The sequence below is a fragment of the Haliotis asinina genome, chromosome 7 (genome assembly GCF_037392515.1).
Source record: "Haliotis asinina isolate JCU_RB_2024 chromosome 7, JCU_Hal_asi_v2, whole genome shotgun sequence".
NCBI classification, from domain to species: domain Eukaryota; kingdom Metazoa; phylum Mollusca; class Gastropoda; order Lepetellida; family Haliotidae; genus Haliotis; species Haliotis asinina.
In genome coordinates, this window is record NC_090286.1 from 36,529,257 (window position 1) to 36,548,300 (window position 19,044).

Here is a 19,044-nt window from a genome sequence, read left to right on the forward strand (position 1 = left end):
CTTGCACTTTTCTCGCTGTGCAGTATACTACATATGCAGAATAATGATTGAGATACATTTCGTTTTTATGATACTGCTGAGTGACGAACCAGACTGCAAAATCACATCTCACGAATGATCGTCATGAATATCTATACTTGTTTTCACATTGACATTTCTATAGATCATTTGTTGACAAGGTTTGTTGAGAAATACTCTACCTATGCCTGGTGTCTGATGAAGCAACAACATAATGGACAACAATGTCAGCATCAGGTATGACGTCTGCCCCAAGAAACTTGAGAATGCCAAGTTTTGCTTGTTCCAGGGCTTCAGGACCAAGAGGGTCATCTCCTGTGACACGTTTGAAGGCTTGCTCACACAGCCCTGGGGGAGGAGCAACAGAGGTACCCCCGGAGCGACCAGCTGGAGCTGTTGCAGGGCGACCTGAACCCCCCTGTGCCTGGGCAGCAGATTTCTCTATGGCAGCAAGGTGAGAACTGAAAAAATGGAAACAGACGTTAAAGAATATCATCTACAACAACAAACACGGTCATTTGGATGATCAGGGCAACAACTTGCGGGCAAAAAGAACATCATATTCAGCTAACACCATCCTGAATCTTGAAATGCATTTTTATGCTAGCCTGACACAGAAATCCATATTTTGCTTGGTAACACTCATCTACATTTTAACCAGTAAGTAAGTGAATGTTACGAAAAATATTTCAGCTATATCACATCCAAGAATCCTTATTAATACATTCTGGGGAACATGGGCCACATGATCCTCTTCACAGTCTATTGCCCACATCGATACAATGTGTGGAGCCCATTTCTGATGTCCCTGTTGTAATATTCCTAGTATATTGCTAAAAGTGGCATAAAACCACACACATTCACTCCCTAGGTTTAACTTTCAGTCGCCATGACAATCATATATGTAAGTTAACTGTCTCACAAAGAGTTGTACCTGGTACCCAAGTTAGACCAGACTTCATGTACTCAATACTCCCCAACATGATTTCAAACAATAATTCTGCCAATAGTTATAGAATCTCTGAAAATCAGCTGACATGTCTGCCAAGCTAACGCCATATACTGGCATAGCTAGAATCAACTCAGTGCTTGTCTTACTTGTAGGGGAGCAGCAGTACATCCATCATGAAGTCAAGGAGGAGCTTGAGCACAGCTGGACGCTCACAGAAGCTGAAGGTGGTGCGGCGCTGGGCCATGTTCTGTTGTAGTTTGAGATGTAGGAGGGCTGGGATCAGAAGCTGTAGCAGGCTGTAAGTCAACAGACACCATGTGGTACAATGGTAGGCAGTAACACTGATGTCTGCATACCAAGTTTGGTGAAGAAGCATTGAAAAGTTTGTCAGTTCTGCTCCAGAAAAGAACACAACCACCAACTTCAGTCAAAGTCAAACATGTTGTCATTTAAACACCAAAAATATTTTATTCAGAATTCCAATAACTACCAAAGGGTACCTTTACCCAACCAGACCTATCTCACCAGACTTGCCAAGTTTGGTGTTGAAACATTGAACAGTTCTAAAGCTCTGCTCCAGAAAAGAGAAATGTGCAGGACACATGTACAGACACACCCATTATTTTAATACTCCCAGCAAAACACGCTGCAGGGATAACGAAGGACATGGTGAATTGTATTGCAACAGCACACCAATGAATTCCCAGCCCTAATCACGCTTATTAACTATCAAGTATAGATACAAATCATACAAAAAACCCAACCAAATCAAAGCTCTCATACACGTTACTGAATCAAAAGATATTCAATGTAAATAGATTGTGAAACACTAACAGTGTGTGATAAATACCAGTAATAAAGTCAGTGAAAACTCTGATTTAGATTCAACTCTTCATATTATTACCTGTCCTGATGCTGTTGAGGTCGACCTTCCAGACAGTTGACCAGCTGAGGAACTAGCTCTGCCTGTTTCTCTGCACTGAGTCTCGGATATCCCATCTTGATATACAGGATCGTGAAGTTCTGCAAAAGGTAATAACCACATCTTCATTTCTCAAACAGTTCCTTCTTGTTTTTACTGATAATAAACACACAATTTCTGTCCAATTTACATTTGTAACATCAGTGTTGACCTTGCTTCTCGTTAAGCAACTGCTCCATCAGTTTCAAATCCTTGCCATTATTATTAGTGGATTTTCAATTTCTTCTACAAAATCTGTTATTCATGTGGTTGACGAAGATGCTTAAGCATTTGTCAGTGCCTTGTCTTTTTTCCATGTAGATACCACCACGTAGAAAACTCACTGACTTTTCACTGAGACACAACTGCCTGTCCACTGAGACACAATTGACTGGTCACTGAGACACAATACCATAACTTAATACAAACTGTCAAAGAGGTCACTTAATCAAATAATCTGTCTAACTCTTTCCAAAATCATGGTAATCATGATAATATGAAGGTTACCTGTACAAAAAGCACTTGGGGCAAGTAGATAATGGCTGGTTCTACTGATCAACATCATCAGAGGACCAGGTTCTAACCTTCATAAACCTTTTAAGATCTAGGTTGGAATGGACCTTCAGTATTGATGACGACCACGTATGAGACGACTAAGGGGATTGGGTGATCAGGCTCACTGACTTGGTTGACGAATGTCATCATATCCCAGTTGTGTAGACTGATACTTATGCTGTTGATCAATGGATTGTCAGGTTCAGACTGGACTATTTACAGATTACTGTCATGTAGCTGGATTATTGCAGAGAGCAGTGTAAAACTAAACTCAATCACTCTAACCTATAAGTTGTTCACTGGTCTTGAGGGGCATCAGTTGATGGTCCTTCACAGGAAATCTGTCTTCCAGATGCACTTGGCTGTTATGTATGGGAGTTTGAATCAAACATGGTGCTAGTCTGTTTCACCACCTTGTTTTTCATTGTTTTTGACAATGTTTCATTTCACTCAAACTCAACGAATATTGAATCAATTGCTTCACTGCAAGTTCTAAAATGTTATTTAAAGTGAACATTAAGCCCTTAAAAAGTTACATTTACCTTAGAGAATAAATGACCTCACCAGAAGTAAGTTTATACCTGAATATTAAATTTTAGGATGTTCCCATATTTTTTGTTGTAGTATAAAATAATGACTCTGAACCATTGTGAAGCTTACATTCAAGGGCAAGGTAAGATAGCAGTCCCTGTACATTAAGTGACTGCCTCACTGGCTAACAGTTGAACTGACCGTGAGGAATGGCGTGGCCTTGGGATCCTGGTACTGTGTGAGGAGTGCCTCAACTGGGAGCTGGACTTTGGGGCGACTCTTCAGCCTCTTGTTGATGTGTACTAGCAACTCCATAACCTGAAAAAAACAAACAATAGCAAAGGTACAGCTTGTCCAGCTTGACCTGAGCTACTCTCCATATGCATAACCCAGATGGTCAAGTGACACAAACGGCAGGTCGAGTTACCTTCATTATATAGGGGAATAGAGAATGTTAATGAGTAAGTGAGTGAGGTTAGTTTTACGCCGCATTCAGCAATATTCCAGCTATATGGTGCCAGTCTGTAAATAATTGAGTCTGGACTAGACAATCCAGTGATCAACAACATGAGCATCAATCTGTGCAAGTGGGAACCGATGACATGTGTCAACCAAGTCAGCGAACCTGACCACCCGATCCCATTAGTCGCATATTAAGACAAACATAGTCGCCTTTATGGCAAGCATGGATTGCTGAAGGCCTATTCTACCTTGGGACCTTCATGGGTCCTGAGAATGTTAATACTGTTGTGTATGAGCGAAGCATGCATATATCGGAAACACTAAAGAACCTGTAGCTTTTGTTTTTAAAGATATTTCTTGACACTGAGATGTGAAATGGCAACGTTGTCTTAGCTGTTCTGACATTTTGACAATCAACTGAAAAGGAGCATCCCTTCACAATAACAGACTCAACAAGTTGTGACACAGTCATGCAATGCATTAGTATTCACTTGATCAGGTAAAGTTGAACAAGCTGTGGAAAAGTCTTTAAAATTACAGCTTTGGCCTATATCAATCCTTACACATTTTTTCTTCATTCCAGAGATAATCAATAAATTCAAAACAAATATTCAGAGAGTGATTGTATTCAGACACTGATCCATTTGTTATTTATTTGTAACTAAAATATACTGCATGGTATTTTTTATCAAATATTTGTTTCCTGTCAAACCATAACATGACACATTTTGTTGAACATAGGACCATTTTAGGGCAAATCAAGCTAAGGTGAATTCTGTATTAACTTTAGATCACAAAAGTCATAATTAACAATGATAAATAACAAAGAAAACAGTTGACGCAAACTGCATTAAAATGTGATCAGTCATGATCATGAAAAATAATACAACATCCATAGAAAAATACTCTGCATACAAATGACATATAAAACTTAACTTAGGGCTTTGTTTGGCATTATCAGGAAAGCTAAAAAAAGGCTTCATCTCTGGTTGCTCACACAGACTATGTGTCCAATCTACTGACCCAAGTCTTCAAATTAGATTCAGTATTAAGAATATATAGCACATCCTACCTTTTTCCTGATGCCTTCTTCTGTACTGTTCAGTTTAATGAGGACAGGAGCAAGGAACTTCCCAAGAGCAGTCTCCAGCTGTTCATCTGTCTCCGCTGATCCGATCCTCAGAAACACACGCTCAATAAGAGCTGCAGCAGAACCATATTTCTGATGTATAACATATGCTGACAATGTTGGGAGAATGAGTGAGTGAGAGTGAGAGGGAGAGGGAGTGAGTTTAGTATTGTTTTTCTGACAATAAATGTAAATCTGTATGAATGATCCAGTATAAGCACTTCTATCTAGCCCCATGTAAGAATGTCGAGTTTTGATTGGTCCATGTGACTCTGATAAAATACCATGTACATCCATCACGATCCGCCAGCGGGAGTGTACGACTTTTATACTCCCACTGCGAAAGTCATATCACCCCGCTACGCCTCAGTGACAACGTGAAGTGAGAAAAGCATGCATCGACAAGCCTTTAGTAACGTGCGATGCACTGAAGTCAGACGATCAGCTGGTGTCAACATGGCAGCAAGTCGATTCGATGCGTGTTGTTTTGTTTTGATTTAGTGAAAACATTCAGCTAGATAAATGCATTATCACATCTCGTCAAGGGAAATACAGGGTTTTATCAGTCCCTCGTAAGGTTGTATTCCCTGTATTTCCCTCGATACGATGTGATAACTTATAGAGTATTCTTCAAGACATAAATTGATCTATCAACCTATAGAGTATGTCACTGAATAACTTTGAAAAACGTGTTTGTGAATTTGTGTTAAAATACACTGAAGCAACAGGAAAACATTCTTACTTCACTGTGAGAGTAAATCTGGCTTAGTGGAACATGGAACGTAAACCAATTTCTTCAACAAACTGTTTTGGGTTAAGAGTGACTGAAAATCTCTTGAAGTATCATTATGTACTGTAAACATATTTACAGGTTTTATTTCAACGCTTTTCACGCCTTTGAAACTGGTCACGTGTTCTATTTGACCACTCATAGAGAGAGATGGTTTCATACAGAACGGATTATCTTGAAACAACTCGGAAAGAAATAATACAGCAGCATTTTATTTATTCATTAAAATTTTATAGATGTGTTTTTCAGCGCTCTCTATAGCATACCATCACAATGTGTCACTTCCTAAGTTCTTAATACTTCCGTGAGTAACCGTATTACTGTATATATCGGGCAGGCAGGGATTTCCTGTGACTTAGCAATCCAAGCTGCATGTCAGGTTAAGCCACTCTGATTGTTTTATTGCTGTTAGTTCCGGCAATTAGTGATTCTGCAAATATTTAACCACGCAATGTAGTCTCAACTGTCAACTCCGTGAAATTTGCACCAAGCGAATATAAGTATGTTTACAGTATTTCAGATTATCAGACACTAAAGAAACCTTTCTAATCACACAATAGTGGTAGGATTCATTATCTCAGCTTGTAAAAACACCTGAACATCTGACTGTAAACCCTGCTTGAAACTGATTATATATATATATGGATTATTTCGAGGGTTTAACTTTAAGGTTAGGCTTAGGCTTTCATAAAAAGTATATAGATTTTTTTTATATAGAAGCATACATGAATTCAGGGACACAGAATGAATTTTAAAAAATACTGGGTTTGCGGATGGAAACCTTTTCCCCGGTTTTGTGTACTAAGAAAAGGTTTTAAAAAAACAATGACACTGGGACATCTGAGAGACATATACTCATTCCTTCTACAAAATGACTTTCATGCGTTGTGGCCTGTCATAATCCAATTTGCGTAGTTGCTATTACGTCAAGGACAACATTATCAAAAAGGACTGGTGAGAAAAAAATATCAACCGAGTCAAAAACAGAAGTCACACCGTGTTCATCTTGGCTGGCTTGTTGCCCTGCCATTGTTTTAGTATTTCCAATCAGCACTTCATCCACTTCTTGCGAAAATCGTTTGTCACTGCAGCGTGTTGCATAGGTTGATTCTAAATTTAGGAATAGGTATTATATGGAAAACATATAAATATCTCACAATTTTGTACGCTCACTAGCAAACATCAGACGCATTTATTAGTGCTTAACGGTAGCTGTGTATGATGAACTTATCAATAACTTCATAATCCGAAGCGTATCTCGTTATATTTTCCCGCTCCCGTTAATGAAATCCAAAGACAAAGATAAAAAGATATTCCAAACATAAAAAGAATATGTCATCTTCTTACAAATTTATCGACTTCGTAGAAGAGATTAGCTATTCAGAATTTACATCACAAATTCTTTGCCCTCGATTTGCATTAAATTAATGCAAACTTCAAATGTCTGGTAAAGGAGTTCATAATTTCTCTCGAAACCAATGTACTGGCATTTGTGAGATAATTTTAAAAACTGTTAATCTTGCAGTGTTCAAATTTTGGAGAAAGGTGATACATTCGAATCGCAATATTTTGTCACGTTTCAGAGTCATGTACAAGATGTGTTAGTCGTTCGGGTGCGTGTTGTGAAGATCAGATGTCTTGAAGGTGCTTTCCGTAAAAGATTCCAAAATGAATTTAGTACTTTTGAAAAGCCAAGTGATGGTAAGTCGCACAATATTGAGTTGGACGCTATTTTAGAGTATGTGATTGTTTTATAGCATAGTCTAGACCAACCACGTTATAATCAAGATTTCACAACAAGCAGCCATAAAAATGAAAGACAAATGAAAAACGAAACGGACACTTTGTTTTTGCGACAATCGTAGACCGTTAGACAGGAAGCGCGTGAGTTTGTTTTGATCTTGACTGACATATCATTGTGTGGAAGTCTGTAGGTCTATCTTGTCGCACGTCAGCAGAGTCGGTTAGGATAATATCATAAAAAAAGATGAATCCATCAAATATGCAGCAGATGAGGAATAGATCTCCGAGCCCTTATGGCAGACGACCGCATAGTCACAGCCATACAGGATCCCATAAAGAAGGCGGAAGAGAAAAGAGCTCTTCACTGGATCATCATCACCGTCATGGACACCACCACCACGACAGGTCCAGACCTAGAGTCAAATCAATGAATCTGGGCCAGCGAAATGGTGAGTTGGGGGTAAGATTACAAAATACCATACACCTTCTGCCATCTTTAAAAATTTGGGTGGGGGTTACAGGCGGAACTCTTACTGTGGGATATGTCTTTTAGTAAGGTGCAACTAAAGAAACATGTTATAACTCATACTTATCAGATGAGGAATATATAGTCAGGTGATAGGATTTAACTAAATGAGATTTAAGAAGGGAAGTACATAGTTTCCCATCTCATGATATTGCATTAAAGAGGCCCCTCTAAAGAGATTTGGGGGGAATTCAATGTCAAGCTGTATGTTTGTTGTTATATCCTAACAACATAGGGCAATACTAATCAGTGTTTGCACTACTTTAATTTGCCAGTTGACCATAAGGGACTGCTGCTGCATGCAGGCTTTGAAATGATATATACATCAAATTAAAGGGGAAATGTTGCTCTTTATGTAACACGATGAAGCAGATTGAAAACACACTTACCTTGAAAATGGCGAGCATTTGAAAATGGGGGAGTTTTTCAAACGTCAATTCCACACGGTTCCTCTTAATTCGTTGAAATATAAAATATACCACATGAAAGACCTGCTTCTGATCTTAAGGTTCACCGATTTTCATGACATTTGAACTTAGAATGGCAGCACCACGGTGCTTTGAAAATACCCCGACGAGACTGGGCACTGCCATCAAACAGTCCACGGGACGGGACCTTTGACAGACTGCCAAAGCTGACATTCACCTTGTTGTCGCTAATTAACTAAACAAACACCATTTTTGGATATTATTTACTTTAATATGTTGTCTAAGCATATCAGAAGAAATAATTGAAAAAGATTCAATAGTTTTTCTGTACTATACGAATGAAGAAAATATTCCAGGGTAATTAGCCAAATCCAGTCAATTAGTGGGAGCCAGTGGTATAGCTATTGAAATCTACAGGCCCTGAACAAAAATCTGCAGTCAAACCAGTAAAACAAACTTTGAAACACTACACTGCACATAGTTTCACACTGTATCTACGAATCAATTAGCAAAGACTATGGCACAGAGAGAAGTTTGAATATTGCTAAGAGTGGCATGAAACCCAACTCATTCACTCACTCACTTCACTTCACTTCACTTCACTTCACTTCACTTCACTTCACTTCACTTCACTTCACTTCACTTCACTCGCATACTCTTACAGTCCATAAGGACCCTGTGCATCAAAGTCAAGAAAAACATTTCCTATAGGCTTTTGACTGAAAAGTTTCTTTTCCTTATCCCCCTCATCATTTCATTCTGTCTGTGCATCTACCTGTCATGATTTTATAACCATACTTTTACTTTAAATAATTGCATAACTATGGTATTACCTTTGGAACAAACAAAAAGGATTATCCCTGTAACAACTGTAGCTGTTATAAAAGTTGAATAAATTGATCAGATTAGGGCTGTATAGATTCACTCATATAATCAGTTACTTGAACTATGCCCATGCATGAATTCAGTTGTTATTTAAGATCACTAGAATGAAATAGTCATAAATATCTTAAAAATATGTGCATTTGGTGAATTTATCAAAGTGAGATATGCAACATGGAAAAGATCTTAGGAAGACTAGAGAACAGTCAGTACTGTTTATAATATAATACAAAGGATAATTGACCAACACAATCTGAATAGGATGTATGTAAGTGGTGGTCTCAGTCTCAATACTGGGTCACGTCTTGATTTACAGCCCTGTAGACTAAAGCCACAATAGTGCACTCTGCCATGTTTACCAGGCTCACACACATATGTTCAGTGACACACTAGTTATATCAAGATTGATGTCATGAGATTGAGTAGGCCTGGTGAAAAGACATGCAGAGATACTATTCTAATCAAAATGCCCACACATTAAAACAAACATGGCAGGGTTCTACCTTTTTCATGACTTTATGTTTGCTTTGTCTATCTTGAGTGTCAGTTCTCATTTGTATCTGTTCTACATATGCTACAATCATGTTATCTTTATTATCACCTTTAATTTTCTTCTGGGGTGCTGGAGCAGCCAGTTAGTTAAGTGAAGCATAAATCGAGACTCCTAGGTCATGGTTGGGAAAGTAAAACCCCAAGACTGGAAAGTGGGGAGAAGTAAGACCAAGGGCATGTGTCCCCCATCGCGATGTTACTTAAACACATTATAAGCGAACAAGATATTGATCTTGCCGAACATCTCAATGTAAATTTTGAACTGTTTGAAGGACTGATATCAGATCATAATATTAATAAGGCTTACCTTAATTAGACAATTAGCATTTCCAAATTTAGAGTTATCATCCTTCCATCGATTTGCATTCACAAAACAACATTAATTTCGTGATATATGACTCAGTTATTCGCGATAAAGAAGTACTAACACAAATTGCCACGTGTGAGGTAAGATAACTGGTTATTTTAACTTCTCAAAGAAGGAAGATGCCACTTTCATCGTTTTTTCATATACTTTCAACTTTCCATTATTATGTTAAACATCAACATTAGATAAACATGACTAAGGAATGAAAGTGTGTATAAAGTGAAAATAAATGCCAAATTTTCAGATGTTGGGCTATATTTTCCTGCTAGTCTGTGGCTTGTTGTCTGACTAGTTATTCTCGAAAAGTTCGTAGCCCTGTGAACTTCTTAAGCCCATTCTTAACACATTGGCTACAATCAAAGTTAAGAACTCTTGGGACTACGCATGTTTTGAGAATAAAGGCCCTGTTGTGTATCCCTGTAGTGACTCACAGAATCAGTTGCAGTTTACACCACTTGAACAATATTTAAAAGTGTGTAAGCTTAACATGTAAGGAAAGTCTGAATTGATGCAGGCCTTAGATCAGCTGTACTCCTGTAGAAGTTAACAACTACAGGAAAGGCTCATGCTGATAATGCAACTAAGGGGCACACACAATAATGTTCGACTTTCAAAATGGAGGAGTTGAACAGATGAGGTCTCTCATCTTTGTAAAGGCCTGTAAACTTGGCGGAAAGCAACTTTCTTTGATTATAAAGTGTCACCCTAAATGCAGCTATCCATAATTACAAAATGTATGAATCTGATGTCTTGTTTATCATATCTAAGGGACTATTCAATAATTTTTGGCTGCGGTGAAGATGATGATTTTTATGGCAAAGTATGTACAATGAAAATGATAACCCCCATCCCCACCAGTCATAAATTATGAACCACCTCAATATACTAACTGACTCAGATCCTGTGATAGTGTTGAGGCCTAAGTTTGTGAGTGCGCTTCACTTCTTAAAGGTCGCATACAACATAAAACACAACCTTGCAAATTCTAATACCTTTCGATATGCACTTATTGAAACAAATAATCAAAATTGCCAATTCCACCTGTAAAGTTGGAAAAAATGCGATGAAAAAAAAGCCCATGAAATCAGAGTTCAGGCGATTCACTAAATTTCCCCCAGCGCTGGGGGGAAAAGTGGTTTCAACCCATAACACATGCACAGTGAATAAGTTCGCGGAGCTTGAAAAAGTATGCATGCCTGAAGTATGAGGTCAGCAGCATTAATCTAATCTTGGTTGTGTACACAAGGTTGTGTACACAAACAACTTAATAGTCTACTCGTGAAATAAGAAAACTTGATGATTGTAGTAACCAGCCTCTGTCACAGAGAAAGCTCAATGTCTGATTCATTGACACCTACATGTCTGCCTGCCTGTCTGCTAAAGACAATATGCAGTACACAGCTTCAATCATTTTAACCACATGCAATTTGAACTGAACACCTGTCAGGCTATATGCCATGAAAAAATGAAAAATTGATTTAAAATTGATTTATGACTTGTGCAGTCCTGTCCTGTCTCTGACACATTATGTAATTAGGCAGATGCGGTACTTGTACACATGTCATGTTTTTATGTCTGTGGGTTGCAAACAAAGTACATCTATTTTTCGCGGATGACTTGATCTGACGGAAACTGGTGCCAACTCTTGTCAGTTTCAAGTCCTGTTTTGTACTTGGGCGAATGACAGTTTCCAGCCACGCAGTAGGTCACCATCTACTGAGATGATGTTTGATGATGTTTGATTGGGTCAAACGCAGATGCAGAGAACATATATTTAGAAAACCCAAAATCTCTGTGTAAATTCTTTATGGATAACAACTTCTTCTAGTGTATATGCTTTTGTTTGACAACAGTATCTGAATCCATACTGAAACGATGCATCAAGTACTATAAAAGAAGTTGTTATCCATAAAGAATCTTACTTTCTTGTGACCTGCCATACTTCAAAAATGCCCATCAAACAGATCATCTTTCTGTACACACAATGAGCCCTCAGCAAATGAACATGATAAACCAGCTAATCGGAAGTCGCTGTTACACTTGAGTACACACCCACCCACTATGACTGGGTTTGGTCTCCCGAGGGCTTCACTGTGATTAATTAAGAGGTAACCACAATTCTTTTATTTGTCCTCATTTATCCTATATATATAATTATAACAGGAAATATTTAGGTACATGTAAGTTTAATTGTAGACAGGATTTGTGATCTGAACAGACAGTAGGTGTGGCCATGTGGAAGACAGGATGTCATTCAATGACTAGTCATAATGATTTTGACAATAGCTCAATTACCATACTTGGTGTTAGTGCTCAGGACAGGAACAATAATGGTCATTTTTTATTCTCAAAGATTTGTAGAAAATAATTGTCTACCATGATGCAAGAATATCTTTGGGATGTCGAATCTTTTCTCTCTCTGGGAGGTGGTTTGAACACATTATTATTCAATTAAGATTGAACAGGGATCTGTGAAGAAGCTATAAGATTATATGAACACCTCCCTGACAAAAACAAATAGTAATTGATTAGTTGGGCAGTTATGTAAGCTGTACATATTCCCTAGGAGGTTTGTCAACATCATAAATTGAGAGTAAATACTCTTTTATCCTGAGAAAAAGGGCATCAAATCAGTCTGAATTTACAATATACAAATCACCAGATTCAAGAATGTGCATATTTACACTAAATCACCAGATTCAAGAATGTGCATATTTACACTAAATTACAGGTGCCAAATAATGCTGAGTCTAATGCAACTGTGCATGTTATTTCAAGTCACAGTATATATTGGAGAAGTAAAGAAAAAGTGAAAGTTTAATATGGTTGTTATAATTTACTACATCTCAAGGGTTTACTTTACAGACAGGAATCTTAATAAACGCCAAATCAGCATGATAAGTATACAAGGACAATCCAACTTCAAAACAAATCTATTCTGACTATTTTAACATGCTGTAAACTGACATTTGCATATCTTTTCAGTCATGTTTCAAAGTAAATGATACAGCTTCGGTGTTTGTTTTGATTGTGTTTTATTTGGACTGTTCCATGATGTGTATGTAAGAGGTAGTAGTTAACCAGTTTGCTGAACAGTAAATGTTGTTTTAAGGTGTCTGCAAAATTAGGCTGAGTGTGTTAGACAGCTGACATAGTGTGCTGGCTGTTAGGTGTCTGTCTCTGAGGGTGGGTGGAATCCCATGTGGAAATCAATGCAGAGAAAGTACTAGAATCTGTACCTTACTATGAAAGTAATATCCCAAATATAACATTCGTTTCATCTGACACTTTGTAAATGGCATTGTGTAATCATGTCTGCGAACAGCCTGTCTGGGTTATGGGAGGCTGCTTTTTCAGCATGTTCACTGCTTCCAGCAATGAAGTCATGTTCCATACTGTGTTAAACAAGCAATGAAATAATAAACGTCATGAACCAAGGTTGGGATCCAGAACAAAATTTATCAACCAAGGATTTTAATATATGCCAGAAGAAGTTGCTAAGGCTTCGCAGCTCACGTGAGGAATATTAGCAAGCAACGCAACATTTTATATTTTGAGATTAGACATTCTTTGTAAAGTACAGAGTCTAGAACTTTTGTTGGGTTGAATCCCATCCTGGATTGCAACCTACACCATCAGAGTCAGGCACAAACACAGAAAGTCAGCGTTTAACCCACTCAGCCACCACAACTTCCACAATAAGATGGAAGTGAGACAACTTGGACTCTAAGCCCACCGACTTTGTGTACCCCCCTGATAAATGTATATTGACAGGAATCCCACGCCTGAAGTAGGATAATTGTAGACATAGTTTTTGGTCATGAGAACCTTGCCGGTTTACAACATATGTTGCATTTGACCACCTTCCTTGTGTATTCATTGAAGTCTATTGATGCTTTTATACATACAATGATCAGGAAGTGATTCGTTTTCTATTTCCTGTGCTCACATGTCAGAGAAATTTGTAGTGCCGTGTCATAATGTGTGGTTGTAGCATTTGCTTATCAGGCTATAAAAAGTATCATTTTACTGATGAACCAGTGTTAGATGAGCCACAACCTGAAAAATGACTCCAGTTTGCATATATGGAAAGGCCCTCCAGAACGTTTCGTTTTGAAAAATGAGTGAAACAGGTTGTCTCCTACAAGCTGGCAAATTCAATTTCCCTGTGCAAATCGTGTCTGCGGGACGCATGTTGAACAGAAGCAGCATTGAGTTCGTGCCACGATCAGCGTGTGTTGCACATGCTTAATCCTTCAATCCCTAATCCCTCCCTTATTCCCTAATCTACCTCATGTACCTATAGCAACCAAGTGTATTCGTCTACATTCCCTGTCCCGCCTACTTGTCACAAACACGTTTACTGCGCAGGCTCATCTAATACTTGTCAAGCAGTTGTTATATAGGTTTATGGTAGGTCAAATGAAGCTGTCAATAAGTTTTTCCGTGTCAGAGCAGGAAAAGTATTATTTTATTGATGGAGATTTTTTGTAGGTCAGATAAGGCTTTCGATAATTTCCACATTCAGCTACTGTCTTTGTTGCAATGTCAAGAAAGTAAACTATAGTTATAGCTCTCCTGATGATCTTGAAAGTTGGGAATTAATATTGGAAAAAGCTGTGCTTTGTTGTTAACCATCTCGGCATATATACTGCACTCCATGGCAACAAAGATTCATCTCCTTCGGACAATGAAAATACTATTAGTATTAAAACATGACACATTCTTATGGATATTCAGGTTCGTTCAGCTTCTAAATGCCTTTCATTATGAAATCAATTCAAAATTACTTAATGGAAACAAACTGCTGTGCAGAATTAGAGTAACAACTTAGGAATATAAAATGCATTTGGTATCTCACTTTTTAGTTTTTAATTTCGATTTTGAGTCCTTTCATAGAATTGATTAAAAGCTATGGTGTACCACATGCGGAGGAGCATTAATATAGGCCTTTAGGATAGGATATATTGCTTATGCTTTTTCCATTTTGGTATGTTATGTAACTTGTAATATGTAAACATTAATGGAAATGAAATAAATAAGAAATAAATAAGAAAATGTTGTTTAAATCTGAAAAGTTCTTAACTGCCTGTGCTGCATCATTCATTTATTCATCTTCTTATCAAATCAAGTTGTTGTCGCTTAGTAATGGGGCTCTACACATATTCTGTATGGTTAATATTTTTTGTTTTGACCATGCTCTGTACTTCTGTAAATTTTCCCCAGATGCATTTTTAAGTGTTCTCTCTCTACTTTGATTAAACTGCATAAGTGATGAAGCAAGATTTTGGTAAGCGTTTTTCTTATCATGATAACATTGCATTTTATTTATCAGTGCCAGTGAATAGGGCATCCTTGTCAGGAATGTAGATCCGCAGCAACATGAATGTAGATCCGCAGCAACACAAATGTAAATCCGCAGCCACAGGAATCTAGATCTGCAGCAAGCTGCTGCTATTTAAGTCCACTCAATGGATAGGTGGTAAGGCCTGAATATTTGGTTCAATGCTCGACATGTTCAGGAAGTCATTCCTTGGATTGTATCAGGTTAAAACCCAATTAGTTACAATTTACTCATGCTACTTTGCAAAATATTGGTGGTAGAAGTATTTAAAATGCATGCACACACTTTCTTTCTCTCAAATCTGAAGAATTGAAGTATGTGAGTTCTCTTAAGACCTCAGTGTGACTCACTGAATGCAAATTTATGTGTGTGTGTGTGTTTTATACTATTTATAGCACATGTCACATGTCAAAGGTAGTATGTCTCAAGATAGTAAACAACACTATCACACTTATGTCAGTAGTGACAATAATTTACCCAGCAGCCTATCACCATCTGAGTGTTACTACTGAGATAAAGTGTCGTTTACAATCTATCAGAGTCCACTGACTGTAGGTCAGATGGAGTTCTTATATGACAGTCACATGACAGTCACATGATCAGACAGCTGGGTCAAAGCAGGGTCACAGTCAGTACCTCTTGCTGACATGTGCCTTCAGTTAAGACTGTCATCGCCCACTTTGTAGTCATGCTGATGGGGATTTAACCTGATTTCATTCTACGTGCTTTGTGACAGTCAGTGCACACTGCTACTTGGGACATATGAAGCTGGGAACTTTGTTGCATCACCTGATACCGTAAGGACAGGTAATAGGACCTGTCCCTCCCCATATGTTTAATTTTTACCTGTGTGCATTCTTGAGCCAGGTAAGAATGATAAATATTTCTGGCATTTGTGGTTAATCATTGTTTTTGTTTGTATATATCCAATTTTATTATGATGAATAACTGATGTCTCTAACACATGTTAAAATTACCTGAGTAATTATTGTAATTAGGCAGGAGTTACTGAGAGTGAATTGTATTTCAATAATAATCCAACCTTGATAAATATTTGGGTATTATGTTACTGTTCAATTTTTTTTTTCATTTTTTTATTTTTGGCTAGAGGGGTGATGATAATTGTAACGGGTGGTGTTGGTGTCATCCATTTTGTTCTGGGGAGGTTGGGTGCAAGTGGGGACAACAACTTTGTGCACATGTACTAGGGGGTTAGCAATTTTGTACATGAAAATATAAATAATTATGCATAAAATTATGAGAAAGTTGAGTGTCAATGATTTTGTGCATGACATTCAGCGGGGTTCACTCACTTTATACATACATTTTAGGGAAGGTGGATGGATGGTAGGGGATGGTCATTCACATTGAACATGTTCTCCTAGTCATAAGATAAGTCTAATGTTGTAGTGGAATATTCTTTCTTTTGGCACGGCCTACAGTGTTAAATTACAAGTTTAAGATGCTAATGTCTTGCAAGTCAACATCATCATCATAATGTTTGTGCTCAGTTAGCTTATACATGTTATAAGGGGCAGTTGACCAAGTTTACCATTAATAAGTAGACTGTTGATATGGGATTAGGTCAAATGAAGGAATATCAGAACCTAGCCACATTTTGTTATTGGTGGGAATTGTAGATATCTGCTCATGCTGTCAACTCAAGAAGAAAACTTTTGAGTGCGACGTTTTGGTGTAGGTACTAACACTGTTATCAAGCAAGTCATCATCAGTTGATCACCATGATAACAGTGTTGGTACCTACTCTGAAACGTCACACTCAATGCAAAATAAAGTTCACTATCCAATTTCTTTCACCTTATAATACAGCTTCTAAAATGCCTCTCAAAGAACTCTAAAGAACACACAAGAAAATAAGGCCATTTTCCTATCTTCTGCTAGTGTGCACATGAATGGATAGGTACACCTGGTAACGACAGACACAATAACCAGTGAAAGAGGCTGACATGGCTGTATATACATCATGCAGATGACCTCAGGCAGTGGAGGAGACTGTTAAGTGTCCTACTTCCTGAACTTGATAACAGTGAGAGGAACTAGTTCTTTTGCCTGATTAAAATTAATGAGTTGTTTGAATCCTGGTAATTCGACATTTTATCCTCAATGTGTATACTAGTCAGTACACCCAGTTCTGTCATATTACCTGGGATTTGCATGACGCAAATTCCTGTGTCCTTTATGCATAGAAATTGACTATGGACGCAACTGAATTTATCGGCAGATCCACAGGGACACAGATCAAGTCCAAATATTTTTGTAAAAATTTCAATGAAATAACAATAAGTTGTGAGTGAGTTAATGCTACAAGCTGGCTTATGGTTTCATTACTGTAACAATTGATGTGTTGATCATTATACAGAATAACAGGGTTAAGAACAGTATTTAAGTGTCTGGGACCCCCATTTTGTTGTCCAGGACCCCTGAACATAATACGCACACGTCCCAGGGACTCTCAAATACATGACTCGAGGTAAATCCCTGATTACTATATGTCAACTGTCATGAAAGAATTGGGTGTTCTTTTTCTTTTAGTTTGCATGCATTTGATTGTCGTCCTTCAAATTCATATCACCAGCTATCCGGATTAATTTTCAACATCATGTGTAGGTACTACATATTTTTTCAATGTAGGAAATATTGGAAAATGTTGAGAGTACATTTAGGGTACTGAATAGAATTAATCAGTAATCTTGTAGTTCCTTTCATATGAGCACAACATTCTTACTCTTGTGTAAACAGGTCAATAAACAAATTAACAATACTTTTTCAGATAAATAGGCCTCTAGATAATTCTAAAACTGTGTACACCATTACTGTGATAAGTATTGGCTATGTTTTCAAATTTATTTCTTAGTCCTACCATATCGTGTGTACTTTTTATCCATACATATGCCAATACAGCCCTTGTCTGGGCTCTATCATGCACGCACGCATGCACGCACGCCCGCATGCTCGCTCACTCACTCACTCATCCACCCACTCTCTCAGTCTCACTCATCCACTCACTGACTCACTAAGTGTTTTGTGTTGTGACAGAGCTGGAGAGCATGGCTAATATAGAGAGTGCATCAGTCCATGGCAGCATCAACCAACACCATGATAACCCAGACAATAGTGATGACGACAAGGCTGAGCTGCCTCGGGAACCCCGTCTCAAGCGGATTCCATCACTATACACACCAGGCATGGAGGACCAGCTCAGGAGAAAGCTGAAGGTGTTCTTCATGGATCCGTGCAGCAAGTTCCGAGCCAAACGGCAGTGGCCCTGGAAACTATCCCTGCAAATACTCAAAATCATTCTGGTTACAGTTCAGGTGTGTAATTCATCCATTCTTTCATAGAACTCATGGTGATTCTTGGTAACCATGGCACCAATATAGGTTCCGAGTAACCCATGCTTGTCATATGAGTGAGTGAGTGAATTTAGTTTTGAGTAATAATCAGTCTTGGTTATAAGCAAAAGCTTTGATGCTTTTGTTTACTGCGCACCTTTGCAAGATAGATTTCATGTTTGTATTCAAGACATGATTATTTAATGTTACATACACATCTGATTGTAGTTATAAGATGAATTTTATTCATTATCTGATAGTCAACAGCTTGCTCCAGACATTGGCTAGAATTGTCCCTTGATCTGCAGACAAGTACATCATCAGAAAATGTGTTGTCAATCCGTTTTACACGTTAAATCTACTAAGATATAAGTAAGTATTCAAAAATACTTATGCAGGCATGTTCTTGGAAAATATAAACAAGTTTGTTTTCATGCTAATAAACCAGCTA

General features: G+C 37.9%; 2 protein-coding genes across 3 annotated transcripts in view; one reads left to right on the forward strand and one right to left on the reverse strand.

The window, feature by feature from the left end:
- The window catches only part of LOC137291777 (proteasome adapter and scaffold protein ECM29-like), a 60,368-nt gene extending 53,852 nt beyond the window's left edge, over positions 1–6,516 (reverse strand). Inside the window, exons 1-6 of the mRNA XM_067823299.1 lie at positions 6,395–6,516; positions 4,552–4,682; positions 3,219–3,335; positions 1,875–1,993; positions 1,117–1,266; positions 201–479 (exon numbers count right to left, since the gene is read on the reverse strand). Of these exons, the coding sequence (XP_067679400.1) occupies positions 201–479; positions 1,117–1,266; positions 1,875–1,993; positions 3,219–3,335; positions 4,552–4,682; positions 6,395–6,428 (830 nt within the window). The 5' untranslated portion in view covers positions 6,429–6,516. The remainder of the gene's footprint in view (positions 1–200; positions 480–1,116; positions 1,267–1,874; positions 1,994–3,218; positions 3,336–4,551; positions 4,683–6,394) is intronic.
- A 745-nt stretch (positions 6,517–7,261) lies between these two features.
- The window catches only part of LOC137291291 (mucolipin-3-like), a 32,007-nt gene continuing 20,224 nt past the window's right edge, over positions 7,262–19,044 (forward strand). The window contains exons 1-2 of one of the 2 annotated variants that reach the window (XM_067822592.1): positions 7,262–7,590; positions 18,298–18,575. In XM_067822592.1, coding sequence (XP_067678693.1) covers positions 7,386–7,590; positions 18,298–18,575 — 483 coding nt within the window. In that variant the 5' untranslated portion in view covers positions 7,262–7,385. Of the gene's footprint in view, positions 7,591–16,037; positions 16,108–18,297; positions 18,576–19,044 lie in introns of those variants that run through there. The other variant, XM_067822593.1, reaches the window with a different exon arrangement.